This window comes from Lissotriton vulgaris, chromosome 5 (genome assembly GCF_964263255.1).
Source record: "Lissotriton vulgaris chromosome 5, aLisVul1.2, whole genome shotgun sequence".
Taxonomy (NCBI): Eukaryota; Metazoa; Chordata; class Amphibia; order Caudata; family Salamandridae; genus Lissotriton; species Lissotriton vulgaris.
In genome coordinates, this window is record NC_141693.1 from 1,801,305,375 (window position 1) to 1,801,332,384 (window position 27,010).

The following is a 27,010-nucleotide window of genomic DNA, read 5'->3' on the forward strand; positions in this document are numbered from 1 at the left end:
ACCTGAAAAACCAGTCCGAGAAACAAAAAGCAGGACTAAAGGTTTTAGTCCTACTTTTATGTCTGGCCTTTTACCGGTTTTGGGTTCACAAAATCTGCTAACACTTTACCATAATGTGATTTTTTAATGCCATTCTGGGTAAGAAAAATACTAGGATCCGTGAAAGCCACAACCCCTGCATTTCATTGGTGCTTAAACTTCCCTAATGATCCAGGGTTGGCAGGGTTCTCTGAGTGCTGGCTGATCCTGAGCCCGAATACTGCAGTCATCTATCTCCCTTGCGTGCTTGAGGTTTGGACCCTTTCCTGCCCCACCCCATATTCACCGATGCATTTGGGGTCCTGTGTTTATCGTGGGGATTTTGAAAACGCAGGACGATAGGACAGTCACTATTTTTATTTGAGTTTCTCAAGATGTAGGAGTTCCAAGTGTGACAAACAATGTTCGCAACAACGTCTTCCTAGTCGCATTGCATCTAGGGTTTTTCAGCATTTGGGGTAGCGCAAATACCACCTTTTCTAAATTCAGATACTTAATTACAATTCAAAAATGCATTGCTTTCCTTGATACCCAATTGTCTTAATTTTTTCCTTTCACATAACTAAGGAGGTTTCCAATTTTCTTACTACTAATTTGATAGCACAATGTTCTCTCGCAACACTTGGTTAGAGCAGAAATGTCTCATGGCAACTGGCTGAATAAAGACTCTTTTCCCTTTAGCTATGGTCTGTCTAGGTAACTTGGGAACTTTTTCTACATGAGGGTATACCTCACATCCTCTTAGGTCTCCACTGACTGGACAGTAGAAACCTTGTATACTTTCAATCAATCAATCATAACATTTGTATAGCGCGCTACTCACCCGGAGGGGTCTCAAGGCATACTTTATGTAATTCTTTTAGTTTTCAAAATGAGTACAGGTAATACCCAAGCGCAAAAGTACGCAATTATGCACATTCCTGGTGGAAACCCATGGTGCATAAAAGGGGAAGCAAAAGTTTGAACATACAACAAGGTTTTTGTGCTTTTTTTAAAATAACAATGGGAACTTTCTATGGGATCAAATGACTGACTGTCATTGGAGAAGAAGGTATAGGGCTTGACTAGTTTTGTTGACAACATCTGGTTCATTAATTTACCTCTGGGACACAAGTTGCACTTCTGATTTAATTAGCGGGTTGGTCCCACATATCCGAGATTCAACGCCCTTCAGCACACACATCTATGAACAAAATGCTCTATATGACTCATTAACAGCATCTAATAAGGCACTATCCAATGTATTCAATCATCACTTAACAATTCACTTGTTTACTTCACTACAAGGCCCTCTCTGCAATTTTGTTTAAGTTGTCTATCCAACTCACTATAATTAATATGTTGTATTTATTTTATTTTATTTATTTAAGGGCTTATATAGCGCTAGAATCGACTCCCGAAGGAGTATCTTTGCGCTCAAAACGCTCAAAACGGACGGAGGAGGAGAGGAGATGGTTCTAAAATATTCACTGAGTTTGAAACAAAAAAGTTTTTAACAATTTCCTAAAAGTTATATGTTCTGTACTTAATCTGAGAGTAACTCCCCATGCTGTCTATCTGCTCAAGTGTTGCCTGGAATTCATGAAAGGAAGTACAGAGTGTGTCTCACAACAGGCAACATTTTCAGCATGCTATCACGTGGCCATGAGACACCTTACTACAGGTCCCACAATGCATTTAATATTAATGTCTGTGCCGTGGTACTTATTTTCAATGTTCCTTAATAGTTTACTTAGACCACAGTTCAAAGCCAGTTATTTCCACTTCAGTGCATTGCCAAAAAGTGCCACCTGCAAAAGCAAGGCTTTAAAATTGCATTTTCACCAACCTCTTAGTCAGGCTTGCTGCATCTTTGTAAGTATTTTTCTCAAACGTGAGCTGTCCTGGAATTGCCAGAGAAAGGTGATATCCTCTCCCATCTCCCTTTCTCGCCCCTGAACACAGGTAACTGCCTGTACAGAATAGTGCTCAATGTGCATTAACACAGGACAAAACCTGCCTGTACACATTATTTCTCAAGACTTCTAATTTACAATATCATATGTATGAACAAATAACTAGGGTAGGAGCTAGGGTAGGGTAGGGTAGGACCTTTTTTGCTTTGTTAGCAGGTGGAGTGAGGTAGCACAAATGGAAGTTGCAATACAGCCCTTGTATTTTCATACTGTCATCCTTATTGATTTATTCAGGTGTAGGCAGGGGCATAGCTTCAGTGAGGTGTTTGGGGTGTGACACCAACCAAATAAATGCATTCTCAGCTTGGCAGGTGGATCTGCTGGCCCTCAGTCGGGTCTGTTATCTCTGTGTTGGTTTTTTTTTGTGAGCCAAGAATGAAAGAGAAAACAGTAACCTCTGTTTGAAAAGGAGAAAGAGAGAATGGGATACCCATTTAGTGGCTGAAATTCAAAACGTGAAACCAGATAACCTGGAAGCAATACCAGCTTCCCTGCCTGCACATCTTGCATGATCCACACAGCGTCGTTTTTTTTATTATAGACATATCAGCACACTTCTAAATACTTTAGTTCTATATGTGAATTGTAGAAACACCTCTGACATTTGATTTGATTGACTATAATGTTGCTCCATCTATAATAAGAATCAAATCCATGTTTAGGGTTTACTTGAATTGAATTGAATTGAAAGGACACTTATATAGCGAATGCTACCCTAAGGCCTCCCAGCGCTGAGCATGGTTGGTGATCAGAGATGTTTTTTTTACGGAAAACAAGATAACTAGGTTCACAGCGAAGAAGTAGTGGCGGCGAGTTCCAGAGTTTTGCCGGTCTGACAACTCTTGACTACTCTTAGTTTGTGAATGCCATTTTTTTTTTTAGGGTGAGCCACTAATATTTCTATAAACAAGCACTTTTAATAAGTGTCAGTCTATGCAGTGATATAATCTAATGTACCAAGGTGAAAATCTTCCACTTGTTAAAGAAGTACACTTTTTTTGACTTTAAAGAGATTGTATTGTATTTTTACATTATATTCATGGCTCGGCTTGTGCTGCATGGACTCTTAGAGTCAAGCGAGACCCATAGTTGGACTGTGGCTCGGCTCAACCTATTCCCTTCCTTGCGCGCCCTTTTCTGTTTGCAACTCGGACTTAGTGCCTGAGGCTGTCAGTCACTTGAAAAAATGATTAGTAAAAGGTGAGAACTAGAAACATGGATCCCTCCATGCACGCACCAGTTTGACAACTCTACCGTCAAGGGTTTTTGTAGCAGAGATGAAGAGGAGTGCCTGCACTGAAAATTATTTAAAATAAGTCATCTCAGGACAGGGGCTCCAGGTCATTATTTAGTACATGGCCACAGTCATGAGTTCTCAGGGAGAACTACCAGGTCCACGTGGGAAGAGCAGGGGTGTAAATTCAGTCAGTGGGGGTGTTTGGGGGGGAGGTGACACACCTCAAATACATTCTTGGTTTGGTAGTTGGATCTGGGGGCCCTAAGTCGGGGTCTACTACGTCTGTTTCAGTTTTTATTGTTCTCAATTCACTATGAGGTTTTACCTTGCTTATACTTTAATAAGGATCTTAATTAATTATATATAGGGACCAGTTTTCCCCATAAAAATAGTAAATCTGCACCCACTGAAGTAACCTGTGGATGAGTGCAAATGTACTACTTTTCGGAATTCACTTTTGCAGTAGTAGGCTTGGAAAGCTGCGCTAGTCTCAAGTTTCTAGGCATACTAGTTCCAATCAAACTCCAAAAAGGTGGTGTAATGAGATAAGTGCTTGCAAATAATCTAACCACCATCAATTGCTCAGAGAGCATCCAACCCATCACATCTGAAAGAAACACATTAGTAATAGATTCCTTACCTTAGAATTACCCCCAGGTGTCAGACTGGATCCGGAAAGCTTTTTCGTCAGCAGTACCTCTGCACATCGAAATATGGCGTCGGTCGACTCTGCGTCTGTCATCGGCGTTGTGGTCACCAGGATAAAGTTGCAGTAGCTACTTAGATGCTGCCCTTGCGTGCTGACATCAGTTCTTTCTTTTTCCATGCCAGCCAGTGCAGATCCGGGAAAAGCGGTACATCAGTCATTTTTTTACTACGTTTTTTGTCGACTTCTTGCTTCGAGTCTTCGACTCCGAACAGGTGCATGAGGGATGCCCGGTTTCAAGGCCTGCGGTTCCTGTTATCGGCTGATGTCGGTGACGGAGCCGCACCGCGTGTGCCTCTTTTGCCTGGAGTGCGACGACGACCCCAAGTCGTGCTCCGACTGTCAGTTGTTGAACCTCGAGCTTCTTATGGTGGAGGTCAGGACATACCTCCTGACTGAGGTGCTTCAACCAGCGGCGAGATCTTCAGGGCCCCTGCTGCCATTTAATGAGGCCCTCACAGACATCCTTATGGGCACGTGGTCCCAGCCCAACACGGGTGCTCCTGTGGACAGGATGATCGCCCAACACCACCGCCCGGCTGCGGGCGACCCCACTTTATTCTCCCAACATGCCACTCTGGAGTGCTTGGTGGTCCAATCCTCCATCCCCAAAACGGCCTTCCCTACCGCTCCACCGGAAAGGAAATTGAAGAAGCTGGACCATCTTGCGAAGAAAATGTTCTCTTCCACCAGCTTAGGACTGCGGTCCGTAAACACTGCAAGTCTCTTGGACCGTTATTCGCACTCAGTGTGGGATACTGTGGCGCAAGTGCTGCCTCAGTGTCCGGAGGAGGCCCAGGCAGTGCTCTCCCAGGCTGTCGCTGCCGGGAGAGATGCAGCAACGTTTACGATCCGTTGTGGGCTGGACACCGCCGACTCTGGGCTGGACCATTTTAATGTCGGTAGCACTTCGCCGCTAAGCCTGGATGAGGTCCATTGGCTTTTCAGGGGATGTCCAGAACACCCTGATGGACATGCCCTGTGATGGCCATCGCCTTTTGGGGACAAAGCAGACAAGGCCCTAGAGCGCTTCAAGGACTCATGGGCTACGGCCATGTCTTTGGACCCCTCCACCCGTCCGGCGCAGTCCTTTCACCCCTTTTGTGGCTACGGAAGGGGTGCCCTGCTACGTCCCACCTAGGGCCACAGGCTGCCGCAAGTTACCCAGCCTTCAGCGGTTGGGGACATGGAAACAACCGTCGAGGTTCCGGGGGGCCAGCGGGCGGGCCAGTCTACTAAACCCCCTTCTGCAGTGGACTGCAAACCCTCCTCGTCCGACCTTTCAGGCCCATCGAACTCCAGTGGGCAGCAGGATACGCCATCACCTCCACCACTGGCGCACTATCACTTCAAACAGGTGGGTTTTGCAAATAGTCTGAAGGGGCTACTCCCTCCACTTCAAGACTACCCCTCCAGCCATGCCACTGCGCTCCCGCCACATGTCGGAGGATCATCTAGCCCTTCTCCAGCAGGAAGTTACGGCTTTCTTTGCCAAGGGAGCCATCGAGTGCATTCCTGTCCCAGAAGTAGGTTGTGGTTGTTATTCCCACTACTTTCTGGTTCCCAAGAAGGACAAGGGCCTGCGTCCTATCTTGGACCTCAGGGATGTCAATCGCTTCCTCCGGAAGGAGAAGTTCAAAATGTTGACGCTGCCCATGTCTTGTCTGCCATCGACCCGCAAGACTGGATGGTAGCGCTGGACTTGCAGGATGCTTATTTTCACAACCCCGCCCTGCCGGCCCACCTGCATTACCTGCGGTTCACGATTGGCCACGAGCATTTTCAGTTCACCGTGCTCCCCTTTGGCCTTACCAGCGCCCCTCAGGTGTTCATGAAAGTGATGGCGGTGGAATCAGCTCATCTGCGCAGATCAGCGGTTTCAGTTTTCCCCTATCTCGACGACTGGCTGTTGAAGGTGGGCTCGCCCCAGGCAGTCGTCTCCCACCTTCAGACTACAGCCGACCTCCTGCATATGCTTAGGTTCTCCATCAATGTGCCGAAGTTGCACCTGATTCCCTCTCAGAAGCTCCTCTTCATCGGAGCGGTTCTGGAAACGACAAGGTTTCGGGTCTATCCTCCCGAACAGCGAGTCTGGGATATTCAGGCTATGATTCAGATTTTTCAGCCTCTTTCCCGGGTTTCGTTCAGAATGACCCTGAGGCAGCTGGGCCTCATGGCCTCCTGCTTATTGATCATGCCAGGTGGCGTTTGCGGGCTCTGCAGTGGGACCTGAAGCTCAAGTGGGCGCAGCATCAGGGGAATCTGTCCGATTGCGTCCAGATCTCGGAAGGCACTGCTCAACAACAGCAGTGGTAGCTTACAAACCAGAATTGGGTCAAAGGCAGATCCCTCTCCCTTCCCCAACCAGACCGCACTGTGGTGACGGATGCGTCCCTTCTGGGATGGGGCGGCCACATGGGAGAGGCAGAGATCAGAAGCCTCTGGTCTCTGGTGGAGCCTGGGCTTCACATATACCTTCTGGACCTCCGGGCGAATCATCTTGCACTTAGGAACTCCTTCCCTCTGTCTGGGGAAGAGTAGGGCAGGTGTTCATGGACAACACCACCACCATGTGGTACTGCAATAAACAGGGCGGGCTGGGGTCGTAGACCCTATGTCAGGAGGCCCTCCGCCTCTGGACATGGCTGGAACATCTAGGCATTTCCTTGGTGGTTCAACACCTGGCAGGTTCTCTGAACGCCAGGGCGGACGAACTCAGCCGCAGGTGCATCAAGGATAACAAATGGTGTCTTTACTTGGAGGTGGTGCAAGGTCTCTTTCAACCATGGGGAAAGCCACCACCAAAGAGAACGTGCAATGTCAGCAATTCTCTGCGTTGGAATTTACAAGGTGGCACTCAGGCGGCGACGCTTTTCGTCGCGAGTGGAGTTGCAGTCTCTTGTTCGCCTTTCCGCCTATACCACTTCTGCCCAGAGTGCTGAAGAAGATCAGGCGCAACTGGGCCCAAGTCATTCTTGTGGCCCTTGATTGGGCACGGAGAGTCTGGTATCTCGAGCTGCTCAACATGGCCATCGATCCTCCGACTGCCTCTACGGGAGGATCTTATGTCGCACCAGCAGGGGACGGTTCTCCACTGAACCTGTCCAGTCTTCACCTCCTTGCGTGGAGATTGAGCAGGCCAGTTGACGTTTTATTACCTGCCTCCCGAAGTTTGTGATGTAATCTTGGAAACCAGGCGTTCCTCCAGAAAGACGATATATGCCTGCAGGTGGAACAGATTTGTGGCATGGTACACAGCAAAGGCTGTGGATTCTGTTTCTGCCCCTCTCTCTGAAGCATTTTTGTTCCTTCTCTCTGTAGCCCAGCAGGGCTCTGCTCTGGGCACTATCAAGGGCTACCTTTTGGCCATATCTGCCTTCTTTCGGCTGCCAGATCAGCCTTCTCTTTGCAAGTCCCTGGTAGTGAAGCGTTTCTTTAAAGGCTTAACACATCTTTTTCCTCCAATCCCTTTCGTTATGCCTCAGTGGGAACTGAATCTTGTGCTAACTTATTTAATGTGCGCTCCCTTTGAGCCACCCCATAACTGTCCTTTAGGTCTCTTGACTTTTAAGACTGCTTTCCTGGTAGTCATCACTTCTGCTAGAAGGGTGAGTGAGCTCCAGGCTCTTTCTTCAAAACTTTTCTTGTCTGTTCATCCGGACAAGGTGGTTCTCCGGACCCGTCCATCTTTTCTTCCTAAGGTGGTCACTGCCTTCCACAACGGGCAGACCATTACTTTGCCCACCTTATTCTGCCTCTGCTTCCTTCAAAGGAAGAAGAGAGGCTCCACCGTCTGGACCCAAAACGAGAACTCGCCTTCTATCTGGTCCGCACAAAGCAGTTCTGGGTGGATAATCCACTTTTTGTTGGTTAGGTGGGTGCAAAGAAGGATCGGGCAGTACACAAACGCACCATTTCTCGGTGGGTCGTGTTGTGTATTAAGGCTTGTTACTCTCTAGCTAAAAAGGAGCCTCCAGGCGGGCTACGCGCTCATTCCACCAGGGCGACGGCAGCCACTACTGCCTTCGAAAGGGGAGTGCCTCTGAATGACGTCAGTCAGGCAGCCACGTGGTCATCACTGCACACGTTCACCAAACACTAATGCCTGGACAGCCAAGTCCGGAGAGACGGCATCTTTGGCCAATCTGTTCTCCAGGATTTTCTGGTGTGATCTTGGTTCGCAGACCTACCACTGGGGTGGTATTGCTTGGGTATCTATTCTAAGGTAAGGAATCTATAACTAATGTGTTTCGTTCAGATGCACAAGTTACTTACCCTCTGTAATGATATAGCTGTAAGAAACATTAGTTAGGTATAGATTCCTTACTGGCCCGCCCATCCTCCCCCTTCTGCGAACTGATTTCTAGGGTTAAGGACAACCGTTAAGGGCCCTAGTTTTGTGCACCGATGGTCAGTGTCTTGCATGGCTCTGCGTTTCTGGCGCAGGAATGTCGTGCACAGAACTGACGTGAGCACGCGAGGGCGGAGTCTTAGTAGCTACCGCAATGTCATCCTGGCGACCACGACGCCGACAACGCACGCAGAGCCAACCGACAACACCTTCCGACGCGCGGAGGTACTGCTGACGAAAAAGCTTTCCGGATCCAGTCTGACACCTGGGGCTAATTCTAAGTTATGGAATCTATAACTAACTAATCTTTCTTACAGATATATTGTTACCAAAGGTAAGTAACTTGTGCTTCTCACCCACTTTGCCACTCTACATAGAGGCTCACCTAATGCAAATCGTCATTGAGCATGTTCCTCATGAACTGAAACGGACGCCTGATTGCACTCGGAGATTTATTAATCCCGGGATTGCCAACGTCAGATTTTGTGAAATCAAAATGCTTTGAAGCAGGGAATATTGCTAATATGGGAAGCCTGTTATGAAGAGAAACATCGCATAAGAAATTTGTAAATAGGAGAGTTCTCGTGGTCCTATATCTAATACGATCAGCTGGCCAAGATAACCAGTCCTAAGCAGTGAAGGTTGGAAGGTATTTACTCAAGTGTGGAACCTAACATAAGAACTACCAGCTGAAATTATTTAGATACTCCATCATATGGAAGTGAGGTTTTGATTGTTGCCCCTATTTTTCCCATGCACCGATATCATAGAAAATAAGATTCAAAGTGCTGGGTCTTTTTAAATCTGTTATTTCTGTGCCTGAAGAAGGTGGTTGGACCGCTATTGCCACTGAAACGCGTCGCTTATTGGTCTAAACATAAAAATATTTTAATGTAACAATTTTGTTTTTGATGTGTTTATTGTTAATCAATAGATTATCTTTATGGACTATGTTATAGAATAATGAACTGTCCTTTTTGCACTTTTTGAACTATGTTCAGCAGACATTATCTGGCACATCTTTGTGAGATACTGAACTTATAAATAGTGTTTTTATTAGAGCTAATAGCTCAAATATGTGTTATTAAATGTTTTTAAGAATTATTTAGAATTAAATGAATAAACATTTATATCTTTGATTGACTGGGCAATGTGTCTGTATAGTGTGGTGAGACCCAATAAGTGGAAATATTCATGTGTATTATGACTATTGCCCAAAGGGAAATAACTTTTTAGACTGCAGCCTCATGGAAGCAATCCATCCCAAAACTTGGTCATCTCACCCCTCTACCCTGCAGCCCACTGCTTTTTTAGTTGGGAAATGTGAGCGTCGACCACCTGAATCTTACTGGCTAAACTTTGCCCATGTGTGTGGGGTATCCCGGCTAGTGCAGTAGCTTGTGTAGCACATTGCCATGCCTCGTATAAGTCCATTACCTTTGCTCTTTTGTCTTTCAGATGTGTCCAACAGTGGGAATGTCGCCGAAGTGGAGATCATCAGTCTGCTGGCCGAGCAGCTCCCTCGCTACACCCTGCGGGCAGACACCATGTATGGCTATGACCATGATGATTGGTTGCACACACCCTTGCTGCCTCCAGAGTTGCCGCTCAACCTGACACCTGAGCAGATTGAGGAGACCTTCAAATACTTCTGTGAGTAAAACCACACATGTCTTAAAATATCACTTCCCACCAGGGCCCACAACACCAAACCTGTGAGCTGGAGCCTTTGCATTAAAGGATAACTTGGCCCAGCTTGTTTATAGACTTCCGAAACATACTGTTTCCTGCGCTGAAGTACAGTGGAAGAGTCTGGATCTTCCCTTGACTTTAGACCTAGTGAAGGGATAAGCTTGGTTCGCCTCTATTGGGGCTACACTACTTTATCTGTGCCTACACCTTTTTATGAAGCAAGTATCTAATCTTTGAAAACTAAACCCTTATGGTCTACAGAAAATGGAGAAAAAAGTTGAGCCAAGCCACAGTCCTTAGATGCAAGTAAATGTATCACCCGAAGGCATCAAGGCGCTTGCTTAGGGAACCCGTCCTGGTATTCCCCTGTGAGATACCCCAGCAGGGTATCCGCAAGGTGAAAGCCAGGCATCCCGCCACGAGGGGCCGTTGTGGAGATTAAGCAAGCTATTGCCCAGAGTCGCAGAGTGTGAACCCGTGAATCGAGTAGGCACCAGAGCGAGAATTGTCAAGTGCGTGGACATTTTAGGACTGAAGACCCCGCCGAGCCGGGAATTGAACCCTGGTCCCGGGCTGACCTCTGCTTCCAGGTCTGCCTTCTCTAACCAGTGAGCCACACTTCTCCAGGTCTTGCACCTTGGAGCATAACCTCACCCTGCATACATCTTTAGGACCATGTTGAAGTTAATTGATTCTTAAACCTGGGAACCTTATTTTTTTAAAGCATTACCTTTAAGCCCAACACTTCTAACCTTTCTCCTGATAGCTCTTGGAGATTGAGATCCCTGGGGCAGAGAAGGCAATGCTACTCAAAAAGGGCAAATCCAATTGTCATTTCCCTTCCATAACTGATAGGTTTGTATGTTAAAAGATTCAAAATGTATCTTTGTCATGAAGTTGATTAACAAAAATGTCAAAACAAGCGTGTGTTGCAGCACTCATGTTTGATCCTACAGTCACATGACAACCTTAGTCCAGGAAACTTATGGTGTCAGTGCGCTTTATAAATGTCACTTAAGATAAGATAAGCCCAGCTACTCCCCCCTCCTAATTGTTATTGTGCTGTTAGAGAAATGGCTAAACAAAAAAAATAAACATGGGTTTTATAACAATTTTTTTCTTTCAGTTCTTGGTTGTATTAATGACCTTTTGAGAATAGGAATAGTAAGAGCAGTACTGGGTGTAGCAAAGGGCAAACCAGAGGTATCACATGCTTCCCCTCACTGCCGAAAGTTCAAGGTTTCTTTGACATCTGTTCCGAATAGTGCCAACGCCTGCTTCATTACCTCTCACACTCCACGCTGGTACCTCTTAAGGGCATTCTACACGCCGCAGCACATCTAATCCAGGGCCTGAAGAAATGTGAACACATCATCTTACACTCCATTGGCTCTCCTTGTTTGCCTTTACCATCCTCAAAACCAGCTGGATCATTTACAAAGCCATCACAACCAACACCCTCCCCCCAGTTGTCTTGCAGACAAGCTCACCATAGCCGGTGGTTCTTGGCAGACCCACAGCCAGGACACCATCGGACTGCAGACTGAGAAGTGTAAAAAAATAAAAAAAGAAGGCAGCAGGCCGTTTCCATATATGCACCTGGGGTCTGGAGCAATATTCCCATATCCATCAGAACCACACCAATGCTGCTCTAATTCAGGGAAGAGTTGAGGACTCGCCACTTTAAAGAATACTCTATTAAAATGCATTGACAGCTCACGACCCAGCTACCTCTTCTGTGACTCGTTGAGTTTATGCTCTTCTTTGACCCTCTATAGGGCTCTGCTTCCTTTTGGCTAGATTTGCTGTAACAATTCCATATACATATGTGCATACATACATACAAGAGGCTATGGGCTGATTTAGAGTTTGGTGGACGGGTTATTCCGTCAAAAACCTGACGGATATCCTGTCCGCCGTAGTACAAGTGCTGTAGGATATAATGGACTTATAATACGGTGAATGGGATAACCGTCATGTTTGTTACGGAGTAACCCATTATGCTAAACTCTGAATCAGGGCCTATGTTAATTAAATAGTTCGTCAATTAAAGGTTACAGATGTTAGAAGGTAAGTTGGTTCACTCTTGCTGACAGCGCAGAGATGAAATACTAGTTTACTCTGTTCCCCTTGTGTCAAACTGTATCTTGTTGTTGTCCTCATCTCACCTCCCCTGCTCACATCCTGGCCTGGACTGGGCGCTAAAAGCAGCCCCGAAAATGTCTCACACTGTGTCAAGTCAAAAGCTAAAAGTGGTTGGTTTTAAAGGCAGTTTGGGAGGTAACTCACAAAATATACCAAGTTTTCTGGGTCTGTTTTTCTGAAAATAAAATTATGCATGCATGATGTACGTATGTATTAGAAAATCGTCTCCTGCTTCCTCGTGGCTGTTGTCCGGCTGACCTTTAGCCCACTTGACCTTGGAACTGCACTCTGAATTTCACTTTCGCCATTTCTAGTAACCTCTCACGTGAGCAGTGTTCAGGATGATACACTAAAATGCTTACACCGCAGGCTTAGACACTTTTTATAAGAGTACACAATTACTGCATGCTTAAATGGTTTAATTGTGTATACCATTTAAGAGCTCCAAAACTCGTTTCTTTGTTTATGTTTTAAACAAGCCTAGAAAAAAGCTCGGTTCTTGTCCACTAGGCGGCGCTCTTCACAAACGTGAGACCCTAGGATGTTGGGGAAACAACATATTTTCTGTGTGTTTTCTCTTTTCTCTTTACAGGAAACGAAACGCAGCTAGGCGTCTCGTTTTCTACTTCATATTTTTCCTCCTGTGAAGAAAGACCTTTCCTGGCTGTATCCCACCAAACCTGGGTGTCTTTCGTTCCCTTTCCTTGTCCTATCAGGGGAGTTACTCCTGCCGGATGAAATCTCTGAATATTTTCAGGGTGCAAAGAATTTGGGAATGCCTACACCTGTATACATTATGCTTGTGGGTGTTTCTAAACTTCCCAGGCGAACGCCCACCACTTGTGTAGGATTTACTTCTGCAGATTTCTCTGCAAACGTTCAGCAGATGTCCGTTCTTGTGAAACCGTTAATAGTGTGTATGGGGTTGAGTGCTCGATGGTGGGGATCTGTTTTACAGTCGGAATTTTTCAGGTTGATATTTTTGTATGTGTTTTTTTTTACAGTGTTCATTTTTATAGAATACATTTTTCACACGCTACCACACATAGAAGAGAGTGCTGTGTGTTGTCCGGTTGAGACATACTGAAAGAATCCAGGACGTTGTGGGAATCGTGCTTTTTCAGACTGTACATTGTACTTGTTTTTTTTTTATTTAAAGATTTTGCACTGTTCCTTTTTTCAATTTAAGGACAGGGAAAAAGCATTAACTTCTACACAATCACACCAGTTTGTGGTCCAGCTCTTTTATACTACCACTCCTCCAGCTTTCATGGGGGGGGTGACCCGGTTCTGATGAGTTCAGCGGCAGTGCAGCCGGAGATTAGCGGTAAGCACTAATGCCTGCAAGATGGTCTCCTGCTGTCTGGGTCGCCGGCTCTTGCTCGAGAGCGCCACAGCCATTAAGCTGGTTGAGTGTGTTCAGATGCAGAATCTCAGCCAATGAGGACATTCCAGGGAGCTCGGAAATGCTGCCAAGGCGGGGGAGGGTATTGGCGGATTGAAGGGGAGGGTGCAGGGATTTAACAGCGGTGCATTATCCTCCACGTCCTTTTTGATGTGGAGATTGTTTTGTTTTGTTTTTCTCTGTGTAATCCTCATCTGGCAGGATGGCCGAGGGATTTAAACATGCTGATAATATGTACTGACCTGCAAGTCATGAGTTCGAATTCGGACATGGCTGGCTCACCATTCACAATCCCTAAAAAATATAGTAACATTAGTGCATTCTACAGTAACACCTATTATTAACAGTGCTTAGAAATGGCAGAAATGCAGTCTGATGCAATATATATATATATATATATATATATATATATCAGAAACAGGTTTGATCCATTTCGACGTTGGCGCTCCCAGTTAGCGCGGTGGGTATCCTTTCGGCAGGATCCAGCCGATGTATATACACAAAATATAGTCACAAGGACTGGCAAAATAAGAACGCACTCACTTGTATATTTTTCAAGAGCTTACAGCGGCTTTATTTTAGACTCTTGCCAGTCCCAACGCGTTTCACCTCTTCCCAATTATAACAGCCATCACTGAAAAATCTGGACAAAATCGAAACATCTCCCTGGGGCTTAGGAAGGGCTGCTTCCCTGTACGATATCCACCAACGCACTGAAAAAAGCCTGCTCGGCCGGCTGGCAGCCTAAGCCCACTTTTCGGGATGTCTCAAGAATAGACTACATCATGATTAGTGAAGAGCTGGCGGCCAGAATGGATGATTTAGAAGTTGAAGACCGGAAGGAAAGCGACCATAGGCCACTAAGAGCAGCATTTCAGCTGGACGTACCGCCTGCTATCATCTACCAATCCATCGGGATGTCAAGTGGGGAGGAGAAGCATAGTGTCCTGCGGAGGATTTAGTGGTCAGAAAAGATCAACAGCACACTTCAAATATGGCTGGACCAGGCACAGGAAGGCAGTTTATCGAGCGAGCTCTCACTCATAAATGGATGCGATAATATAATAGAGGATCTACAATCTAAGCTTGGGAACCCCAAACTCCGAAACTCTAGAACAAACGGGCCATATAGATCAGGAAGTACCCGTCCACAGGATATACGAGACCATAAAAGACTGTTGTGCAAAGCTCTTGCAGACAAGAAAAGAGGAGGCTCCCAAACAGAGGGAGCATCGATTGCCTCACTGAGGGCATCCCTCAGGAAGAAGGTTTGGGAACACAAAGAAGCTGACATGGAAAGCAAGTGGCTCAAAGTCTTCTCCCTGCTTAAACAAAAGAACTCAGCACGACTCTGGAGATGCATAAACCAGCTGATCAACCGAGGCCCACCACGAGAAAATGGGGTTGCAGAAAAGGACTGGATGCCACACGTGAAGCAGCTATATGTAACAGCCTCCACCGAGGAAGCCCCACCAAGTGACAAGGCTTTCTTATTTTGCCAGTCCTTGTTTCTGGATTTTGTGTATATATATTTAACAAAACTGTTAGAACGTGGTTATAAAGAAAAAAACTTAAAAGCTGCACTTTATAAAGTTTCTCTTATTAAAAGAGAAACACTTTTACAACCTAAAGCAGCTGTCGTAGATCCTAACCCGGCACCTACAAGAGATACCAATGTTGAATCAGATGAGACCAGGAAGGACTGTAGGTTTATTTCTACTTATAGTAGACAGTCGAAAATAATAAGGAAAATCGTTACTAAAGAATAGCCAATTGTATTAACAGATGGGGTCCTAAGTGAGATTTATGTTCATAAACCTACATTCACTTTTAGGAAGGCACATTCAATGAAATCAGACCTTGTAAAAACCAGCCCTGAAACTTTCAATAAAGATAACTGGCTATCCGCCCGCAATGGTTTTTTTAAATGTGCATCTTGCAGAGCCTGCAAATTTGGCTCCAATACTACCACATACACAACCGCATTCTCAGATCGGCCCATTAAAATCAAAGGGCATTTCACATGTAAGACTGAGTATGTTGTTTTTATTCTAACATGTGTATGTGGTTTAAGATACGTTGGAAGCACTAAGCTTCCAGTACAGGCTAGGATCCTGCAGCACCTACGGGCCATAGTGAATTATATATATATATATATATATATATATATATATATATATATATATATATATATATATATATATATATATATATTTTCTCTATGGAACTTTTGAAAATTCTATGTCTAATAACTTTGGCGTTTGTGGACGGAATCGGCTGAAATTTTCAGGAAAATGGCACATTTTGTTTCTGAGCAGCCCTTGAAAATTTGGGGGGGTTTCGTCAAGGGGGGGGCCGAGAAAAAAGGGGGGTCCCAAAACGCGTTTTTCCCATGTTAATTTCCATAGGGCGGTTGGCCTCACTTTTAGCTCGAACGGCTGAATGGATTTGCACGAAACTTGCCAAAATTGTAGGGACTGTTAGCCCGATGTGCCTTTGCTAGGTCTCAATATATGTGCTTCAGTGGATTTTGAGAAATTAACGTTCAAAAAAAGATATATATCTGTAACAGCGCTCCGGGCAGCGCTCCGGTTCGCGTACTTTTCACGTAACGGAACTTTGCGATGCGAAGCTGATTGGCTTTCCGGTGTCTGTCAACATTCTAAACAGTCCGTAGCGGCCGCCATCTTGTCTCTCGGTAGGATCGAGAGACAAGAAGAGGTGAAAAACGAAGGGGGAATTTAATGAAAGGGGGCAAGGTAGACCATACTTGACCCCCTAGGAATGATGTTGGGGTTATTAAAGGGTCCCGTGGGGAAAATAAAAAAAATTAGATTTTTCACGGTAGAAGCGCTTCCCGGGCCGCGAACTGGGCCGCAAACTGGTAGCGAAACGGGAATTCGCCATTTTGTGTTTCGTTTTAATTAAATTACAGGGTATAAGGGGGTACGGGAGACGTATCCTGACCCCTTATGTTTTCTGAGGGTGGCTGAGGAGGCTCATATATGTTGATACATGTCTTCCAGCGGCTGTGCGTGAGCGTTTTATTTTTTTTGCTGCGTGACGTCTGTTAACGTTCGATTCGATGGAAATCAGGAAGTGTTGACCGCCAATTTGTCACTGCGATAAAATATTTTGTTATAAATTAATCCTTATTGATAAACATTGTCTGCGCCATCTTGCCTTTTTTCCAATGCCACAATTTTGTCGTGCACGGCAGCCATTTTAGATGCCTTGACCAGACCCACTCTCTGCACGCCGTCGATTCTCAGCACGGCTCCCCACCCTCGCAAGCATCTCCCCCACGCACTGGTCACCCCCGCTCTCTCTCTCATGCATGGGCCATAAACCTCCCCCCATCTGCGCTGTTCTTCTCTGAGAATCACACCCTGTGCCCGCCGACACCTCCCTTTCACCCTATTTACTACCGCACCCTCTGACACTCCTCTTCCTCTGTGACCGATTGTCCAGGCCGGTCCCAGGCTATCACCTAGCCCTGCGGATGTAGTTTATGGCCCCAGCTGTAGAGAATCCAGACATGCCAACCCTCCCGATTCAGGCGTGAGACTACCGATTTCAGTGCTAGTCTCCCGCCTCCCGATTCCTGCAAGCAAAAACCCGATTCCTCGGGGGTTTCAGCTGACAGGGCTTGGTATTGTGTTACGTGCTAATTCTTCCAGGAAACGTCAGAGGGCCGATGCAGGGGCTCTAGAAGGGGTGATAAACCATTTAAGCCTCATTAACAAGCGCATGGTCTTTTAAAGATCTGTGAAGTACTCGGGGCGGCGGTGTGTGTGCCCTGTTTCAGGAGCGGGCGGGGGGGCACTGCCAGCAACTTGCCAGGCCAGGCAGTGTTCAACACTTGCATCACCCTTTCTCTGCCTGCTATTGCGCTCCATGCTTCGGAAAGGTAAGAAAAAGAACGTGCATTTGAGTTTGAAATGTCCGATCCTGCAGCAGCACACTTCCAAAGCCCACACATGACAATAACCCGATTCAAGGCCCCATTCTCCCGATTTTTTTTTAAAAAATCTCCCACTTTGCTCTTCTGAAATGTTGGCATGTATGAGAATCATCCCTCTTCAAAGGAGTTACAATAGATGAAGGCCCCCACCCCATGAGATCCGTCACACCATACGGGTTCCTACTATCTGATAACCATCCTGTATTGTGCTTGGGGAGGGGATTCTCACTGTAAGGGTGTGTGGGTCCGAGCCTGAAGCGGAAGATTCCAGGGATGCCTCTTTGTACATCAAAGTTTTTACAATTATGTGTCACATTAAAAATATACTCCAACAAAGTAGTAGGATTATAACACTTTAATAACTTATAAATATATAGAACACAACAAAAACAGTAAATACATTTAAACATTTTTTTGAAAAAAGAAGCAACAATGGTCAGTAGCTGTGTTTTGTGCGAATAGTCCCAAGGCAGCACAACGTGCTGAGTTCTGGACGGCACCCAGGTGATGTTACCTGGGTGCCGCACTGGTTTTTGGTATCCTACAATGCAGCTCCGAAAAACGGCGTGGGGCGTCCCGGGGGGTGCGCGGGGAGGCCTCGTCAGTAGCGGTCTGTTGTGCGAATAGTCCCAAGGCAGCAGAACGCGCTGAGATGTGGATGGCACCCAGGTGATGTCCAGTAAGTTGCCGCACTGGTTTTGGCATCCTACAATGCTGCTCCGAAAAACGGCGTGGGGCGCCCCGGGGGGGAGGGGGGGGGGAGGGGCGGCGTGAACGGGCCTCCCCAGGTGGCGGCTCGTGTGCTGTAGTGGGGCGCCCCTTTACCGTTTCAGTTGCCATTCCGCCCGCTTTTGGTACACTGTGCCAAAATCCGCCATTCAGCTGAGTTGCGCCTACTCTTGCGGTTCAGTGATAGGCGGCTGCCACAGGACTCTCAAAATGGCAGCAGGCTCTTTCCCTTTTGGGCCTGGTCCACTAAAATGGCCCTGGGACACCTTAGAACTCGGACGCTTGTCTGCTAGGTCTTGGATCCCATTCTCGAAAGCGTCCCCTCAGCCGTGAAGATTCTACAAAAGTCTTGGGGGCCCTCGACTCCTGCAGGCTTCCGGTGGGGAGCGGCTGCCATGATTGCTCGCGGAATGACCACGACGGAGCCACGAGATGGTGGTGCTTTCATGCTGACGCCAGCTTCAGTCTGAAACATCCAGAAACAAGGTGGGGCTTTCATCGTTTGGGGAAAAAAAATGTTCTAAACCAATGAAAAGTGTTATTTTTAGGTCATATGACCAAGCCTTCTATCATTAGGAAACCAAAAGTAAAATGAACCAATGAAAAGTTTTATAAACAAGTCACATGACCTGTTATGCGGCATAGGGCTATAAAAAGCGTAGAAAATCCGTTAGCACGTGAGGCGGCGTCAGTAGCGGACCGATGTGCGAATAGGCCGAAGGCAGCACAACGCGCCGAGATCCGGATGGCACCGAGGTGGTGTCCAGCAAGTTGCTGCACTGGTATGGCTATCCTACAATGCTGCGCCGAAAGTCGGCGTGGGGCGCCCCGTTGGCCTGTGAGGTCGCGTCAGTCAGTGGGGGCTGTGCGTCTCCCCCAAGATGGAGGCTCCTCGGCTGCAGTGGGGCGCGCCTTAGCGTTTCACTCGCCGTCCAACTGAGTTGCGTCCGTACTTGCGGCTACAGTAGGCCGAAGGCAGCACAGCGCGCCGAGATCTGGATGGCACCGAGGTGGTGTCCAGCAAGTTGCCGCACTGGTGTGGCCATCCTACAATGCTGCGCCGAAAGACGGCGTGTCCAGCTGAGTTTCTCCCGCTCTTGCGGTACAGTGACTCGTACGCGCCGAGATCCGGATGGCACCGAGGTGGTGTCCAGCAAGTTGCCGCACTGGTGTGGCCATCCTACAATGCTGCGTCGAAAGTCGGCGTGGGGCGCCCCGTTGGCCAGTGAGGTCGCGTCAGTCAGTGGGGGCTGTTTGAGGATCTGACTGCATTGGTGATGCTGTGCGTCGCCCCCAAGATGGAGGCTCCTCGGTTGCAGTGGGGCGCCCCTTGGTGTTTCACTCGTTATCCAGTTGAGTTGCGTCCGCACTTGTGGCTACAGTAGGCCGAAGGCAGCACAACGCGCCGAGATCTGGATGGCACCGAGGTGGTGTTTAGCAAGTTGCTGCTCTGGTGTGGCCATCCTACAATGCTGCGCCGAAAGTCGGCGTGGGGTGCCCCGTTGGCCTGTGAGGTGGTGTCAGTAGCGGACCGATGTGTGAATAGGCCGGAACCAGCACAAGGCGCCAAGATCCCGATAGCACCGAGGTGGTGTCATAGTTGAGAGTTCTGAGCAGTGCTTGTAACACTGTCTGAAGCTTATTTGCACCTGCTGCAGCTTCACTATCGCCCTGGTGTGGCCAAAGATCGCCCATGACATAGGCGGCCGGCTCCCGGGGTCCGGCGGAACTTTTTTCCTTTTCCTTTCTGCATCTTGTCCCACAATCCGTTTGACCTGAAGACACGACCAGGTCCCTGAATGTGTGCAGGGGGACGTTATTGATTGAATCAAAATGGCGGCTTCACACAAAGCTGAGTCAAGCGTTGCTGTTGATGCTATACAGACAAAAATTGGTTTTCAGTTTGTACATTCTTCAGGATTTTTTTTTCCATCCAAGGCTGGTTGAGAGTTTGTAGAACAATGGCTTCAGATTTTCAACATACTACTCTTCAACATTCTTCCTAAATGTAACAATGTGAGACTCACTAGGAGAACGGCTGTTTATCTTTCCTTTCAAAATGCTGCCAACAATATTTTCTGAATGGAAGACATCATCTTGTAGCATAAAGGGCCGAAAGGGGTTCTGGTCTGGCCGATGGTTGGTGGAGACATTTTGACTATATCCTGGACCTGCCCGGCCTCGCCCAAAATGGCGCCGGTATAAATGGGACTCGTAACTCCTTGTTGTGTACTGGTTGAACAACTTTGATATCACGAGATATGAATGCAGTTTTGATGCTCATGGCGGGCGGGGACGAGAATTGATTGAATATTTCGACATCCCTATTGATATTAAGTTCTGATGTGTTATTGATTACTGTACTATTGAAAGTTCGAATTAACGTCACCCATGGTACTTGCCCGCAAATGTATATCTAGATAATTTTATTGAAAGTGGCCCTGTCGTATTTTAATTACAAAATGTACGTCCACCGATTCCGCAACTGTTAGACACCTTAGTTCTTGCAACCTAATGGCCCGCTCGTTACGTTCTTCTACAATGTAAATGTCTCCTCATCATATACGTTTTCAGTTTGCTCCGTGGCCGGCCCACGTGGTTATAGGCCCGTATTTGTATACTGACATTTTCACAATAAAGGTTTTTAAAACAAAACATGGTAGTAGTATTTACATTGGTAAAGTTTTTAATTTTAGTCACTGTTTTCGAATCAGTAAAAGGCAAGTGAAATAAAGCAGTCCAATTACATGACGGATAAAAGGTATAATACGCAGGAACGCAGTAAAGATAAATGGTCAAGGGCAGTTGTGTTTTCCACTCCTGCAACATAAAGTGATCGATAAGAATCTGATAATCAGGCGTATCGGCGACTAAGACAGCAGGCCGAGCCTCTTTTACTCAACGGCTCCGTCATGGGACGAAGAAACGCCCTTTTTCTCGAAAAAGGAATATATTTTACTTGCAGGACAGTTGTAAATTTTCCGGGAAAGTACATTAGCCTGGAACATTATAACATATATGTTTAAGAAAAAATAATGTTCGAAACCAATAAAAAGCGTAATTTTTAGGTCATATAACTAAGCTTTTCATCATTCAAATAACAAAAGTAAAATGAACCAATGAAAAGTTTTATTAACAAGTCACATGACCTGTTATGCTTACGTTACGCGCTGCGCGCCGCGCCCTGGATCGCTTCCGGGAAGCTGCGCTTCGCGCACCGGAGCACTTCCGGGTGCGCTAACTCGGCGTGTCATATAACGCATTACGCGACAACGTAGGTCCAGAATATAGTCAAAATGTCTCCACCAACCAGCGTTCGGAACACAACCCCTTTCAGCTTTCTAAAAAGTTCTGTTAAATGACAACAGAAGGGACAGGCAACAAGAACCATCAGTCAAAGAGGGGAGGGCAAGTTCTTCTCTACCGGGTCATGTTGGGGCGCTACCGGAACTGATCGAATTGGTAGTCTACAGTGTTTCTGGATGTTTCAGACTGAAGCTGGCGTCAGCATGAGAGCACCACCATCTCGTAGCTCAGTCGTGGCCATTCCACGAGCAATCATGGCAGCCGCTCCCCACCAGAAGCCTGCGGGAGTCGGGGGCCCCCAAGACTTTTGTAGAATCTTCAAGGCTGAGGGGACGCTTTCGAGAATGGGACCCAAGCCCTATCAGGCAAGTGTCCGAGTTCCAAGGTGTCCCAGGGCCATTTTAGTGGACCACGCCCAAATCTGAAGAGCCGGCCGCCATTTTGAGAGTCCTGTGGCAGCCGCCTATCGTTGCATCGCAAGAGCGGGAGCAACTCAACTACATGGTGAGCGAGACGCTGTAGTCGCAAGAGCGGGCGGTAAACAGCTGAATGGCGGAAGAGGCACAGTGTAGCAAAAGCGGGCGGAATGGCAACTGAAACGGTAAAGGGGCGCCCCACTACAGCGTGTCTTCAGGTCAAACGGATTGTGGGACAAGGTCCAGAATGGAAGAGTCATCAAAAGGCAAAAAGTTCCGCCGAACCCCGGGAGCCGGCCGCCTATGTCGGGGGCGATCTCAGGCTACACCAGTGCTATAAGACTTGGGGAGGGGGTCGGAGCCAAGCGTCTTCTCCGAGTCCGTGCCATCACACCGCCCCTCGGGGGCCTCCGTCAAGCGGTTTAGGGAGGTACCATATCACATTGTTTTCAAATGCAGTCAGGTCCACAAACGGCCCTCACTTACTTTGAGAATAGTGAAGCTGCAGTAGGTGCAAATAAGCTTCAGACAGTGTTACAAGCGCTGCTCAGAACTCTGAACTATGGCACCCAACATCCAGAACTTATGCCATTTGAGCATGGCAGTGACATCGAAGCAACTCAGGGACCAAAACCATGAACGTACACTCACGTATGAAAATCTTACTTGGGGAGGGGGCAGGAGCCATGCGCCCCCTCCCAGTCCGCGCCACCACACCGTATGTTGAAAATCTGAAGCCATCGTTCTACAAACTCAACCAGCCTTGGATGGAAAAATCTAGAAGAATGTACAAACTGAAAACCAGTTTTGGTCTGCATAGCATCAGCAGCAACGCTTGCTATCAGAGTGCATGAGTTTCATGCTCGATCGATTGAGCTAGCCGGATCGGGCAACAAAAAGTATAAAATAGTTATGTAAATAGTTATTTAATAAAATGTTTTACCCTGTTACTTTGCTGGTGTGTTGTATATATTTATAATATTTGCATAGGGTTTGTCGTTATTTTGGGTGGGGTGGGGTGGGGTGGGCGGCGGAGTCGAGCTGTCTTGCAGCCATCATGGTGTGGAGCGAAGTTCATCTTACTAGTTTCGTATTTCTCATGAGGGGTTGTTCTTAATGTTTCTATTTTAGCGAGGTCAAAAACAGATCCCATTAGTGGCCTACTGATTTTGCTCGATTCCTTTTGTTTTTTTTTACTATTTTTCACTATCTGCAAAGACTAAACAGAGTATTGCGACTCTGTGCTTGTTTGTAAATACAGAATGAACCAAAGAGAACCAATTCTAAAACAGTAAATGCTTGGATAGCAATCAATCAAATAGAGAGAGAAGCAGGCACGACGGATTACAACGGGGGCAAAGGCCTGCGTTAACTACCCTTCACTATCTGCAAAGAGAGAGTACTGCTAAGAGAAAAGAGGGGGGGGGAGGGGGGGCAGCGTTCAAAGCACATCAGCGTGCATAAACACGAAAATGTTTTTACCTATCATGTACTTGACATTTGACAGCATTTGATATTTGGTATTAAAAAACCATTGAAATTCACAGAAAAAAACATAGGTTTTAGGCCATATATAGTTAGGAATTTGTATTTACAAAACCTCGAAAATTCACTGAAAAAACCATAGGTTATAGACCATATATAGTTAGGAATTAGCATTTACAAAACCTTATTTTACTCACACAAAACCATTGAAATTCCATATATAGTTAGTTGCACTAACTATATATCGCGCACCCGCAATCCACTGCTGATGATGTCACATATTACATCATTCATGACATGGTCAGTGACATCACTGATGACATCACTGATGACATCTCAAATGACATCACTGATGACATCACTGATGACAACATCCAGTGACTGTATGTTTCTGTAAAGTTAAAATATGTCTTACATATTGAAGAATGAGTGGATTTATAAGTGTCTGGATGAAGGATTTAGTAGGTGCATGACTGACTGTATGAGTGAGTGATTAAATGTGTCTCACTGAGTGCATGGGTTAGTGACTAAACTGTCTTAATTTGTGCATCATTATGTCTGTTGTTTTGTAAACTGCTGCATGTGTTGATCAGTAGCTAGATGATTAACTATATGGGTTATTGATTGGTTGCCCAAGTATTTGTATGGGAGACTGAGTGTGTGTGTGGGTGGCTGGGAGGTGTATGACTCTGTGCATAGATGTGTGAGCAGTTGATTCACTAGATGTATGGTTTCAAAAGTGCATGTGGAAACAGCTCTATGGGAGGTTAACTGTGTGCATGAGTGTATTGGTGAGTGAATGGATATCTCAGTGCTACATGTCAAAGTAAGTACATATGTAAAACACAGTACATGTGAGAGTTGACATATATAAATAACTGTGCATAAGAGCCAGTGAATGTGTGAGTGGCTGTATGGATCATTGTGAACTTGTATCAGGGATTGTATAAGAGAGAAAATATGTGTTAGTATATGTTTGAATAAGTAAAGTTTGTATAACTGTATAGTTGAGGAAATGGAGGTGTGATTGATTGTTTGCATGACTGACTAGTTGTGTGAGTAACTCCATGGATGAGTGACAGTCTGTGAGTGTCTGTTTACACTGATTGTATCTAAGGTTATATTAGAGTCTGAAGAGGTTCATTGTATTATCACATGAATGATATCATGAGTGATGTCACCAGTGATTTCATTTGAGATGTCATCAGTGATGTCATCAGTGATGTCATTTGATATGTCATCAGTGATGTCATTTGAGATGTCATCAGTGATGTCATCAGTGATGTCACTGACCATGTCATGAATGATGTAATATGTGACATCATCAGCAGTGGATTGCGGGTGCGCGATATATAGTTAGTGCAACTAACTATATATGGAATTTCAATGGTTTTGTGTGAGTAAAATAAGGTTTTGTAAATGCTAATTCCTAACTATATATGGTCTATAACCTATGGTTTTTTCAGTGAATATATATATATATATATATATATATATATATATATATATATATATTTATTTACACTAAGGGGCCGATTATGATGGCGGACGGACCTGAGGCCGTCCACCACCATAGAGTAGGAGGGAACCTCCGCATTGCCTGCGGAGTTCCCTCCTGTGCAATTAGGATGTGACCGCCACCCTGGCGGTCACATCCTCAATCTTTAATATTGCGGCGGGTGCAGCTTCAAGCTTCACCCGCCGCAATGTTAAAAATGCATGCACAGCATTTACGTGCACAAAGCAGCAGGCACTGCGCGGTGCCTGCCGCTTTGTCCACACAAATGCAGGGGGGTACCATAGGTACCCCCCATGTGCACCCCCCACCCCCCCTTCACCCAGAGGGCCCGCAACGGGCCCCTGAAGTGAAGCTTCGTATGCTTTTCCACGGCTGAAAAGCCGCAGTGGAAAAGCATACTTTGTACTCCATCCTAATATGGATGGCGGTGTCTGATAGACACCGCCAGCCATGTTAATGCTTTTCCGCCGTGGTCGCCTTCCGACCGCAGCGGAAAAGCGGAGGACAGATTGTGAGACCCACCAGCCATCCTAATTTGGCGGTGGGTCTTTCAAGCCTCTGCGGCGGATTTCCCGCATCCTCCGGGCCGGCGGTGGCTTCCGCCGGCCCGGAGGATGCGGGAAATTCGCCATCGTAATGACCCCCTTAGTGTCAAATTGGCCATGATGAAGAGCAATTTAGGCTGAAACGCGTTGCTGTTAATAAACATCTTGAAAGGGAAGCGCTGAGTGCTATTTTCTGTGCCCCTCTGACGTATGTGGCACCTTTATTGACATTATATATATATATACAGGTGATAAACAACAAACTAGAGACCAAGCTATTGAGGAAGGAAACAGCTGGGAATTCTATTCTGCATTTTACGAGCTTCCATCCTCGTCATTTGATACACAGCATCCCCTATGCGCATCAAACAAATCTGCAGTAACCCTGCGGATTTAGCTAAGGCTCAACTTGGCTGTAAACAAAGATTTTTAGCCAGAGGATATCCTCTTAAAATCATACAATCGGCCATAGATAAAATGCAGAAATTAGATAGAAACATTTTATTGGTCCCAAAAAAGGTCAGAGAACCTATTGATATGACCGTTGGTAACCCTGACACTGTGAGGCTAATAATACCTTTAAGCTCACAGGAAAAAGAGATATCTAAAATCGTAAACAAGAATTGGGCGCTAGTAAGAAGTGATCCAATAATAGGAGCTGAGATGCCAGTTAGACCTAGCATAACCTTTAGAAGAGCACCATGAAATGAAATGAAATGAAAAATTGCATTTGTATAGCGCATAACCGCCCTGGGGCCTCGCAGCGCTTGAAGATAAAATGGTTTTAGCGCAGGCTCCATCAATGTATGGGGACTTGGTCTCTAGCAACCCTGAAGTGTCATCATCAAGCGATTGGCCTACAAAAACTAATGGCTTTACCAAATGCAGGTCCTGTAAGGCGTGTCAATATGGAATTAATAAAAAAAAGTTATTGTACCGCTTTCAGCAATAAAGAGATCAAAATCTCCAAACCCCTACACTGTAAGACGGAATATGCTATTTACGTCTTAGAATGTAGATGTCCCCTAAGATATGTGGGCAGCACGAAATTGCCGGCGAGCAAAAGAGTGTTGCAGCACATCAGGCCATCAAAAACTGTGACCCTACTTATCCTGTTGCGCGTCACTTTTGCGAGGTCCATGACAATAATTTAAACAACTTCACATATTATGTCATTGACACCATCCCCAAAACCAAAAAGGGTGGCGACAGAGAACAGGCAATGAGGAAATTGGAGACACAGTACATACTTAACTTTAATAGCAAGAACCCTGGAGGCCTTAACAATACGGAAGACCTGCACACTTGTTTATGAATTTAAAATACCCCTTTTAGAATTGAACCCGTAAATCCTTCTCTGTGTTTTGCCTTCTGACACTAATTAGATATGCTTTCCATCAACTAATACATGAATTTATGCACTGACCTTGCTTAATTGCAATCAAATGAAACTATTTATATGAGCTGCTTTTCTCTATATGGATGATCATTTTCAAATTTTAACATTTTAGATGTT

At 46.0% G+C, this 27,010-nt stretch overlaps 1 protein-coding gene across 4 annotated transcripts in view; it reads left to right on the forward strand.

The window, feature by feature from the left end:
* Window positions 1-27,010, forward strand: part of HAP1 (huntingtin associated protein 1) — a 505,788-nt gene that overhangs the window by 386,591 nt on the left and 92,187 nt on the right. For all 4 annotated transcript variants that reach the window (XM_086924163.1, XM_086924164.1, XM_086924165.1 and 1 more), the window contains one exon: window positions 9,747-9,941. In XM_086924163.1, coding sequence (XP_086780289.1) covers window positions 9,836-9,941 — 106 coding nt within the window. In that variant the 5' untranslated portion in view covers window positions 9,747-9,835. The remainder of the gene's footprint in view (window positions 1-9,746; window positions 9,942-27,010) is intronic.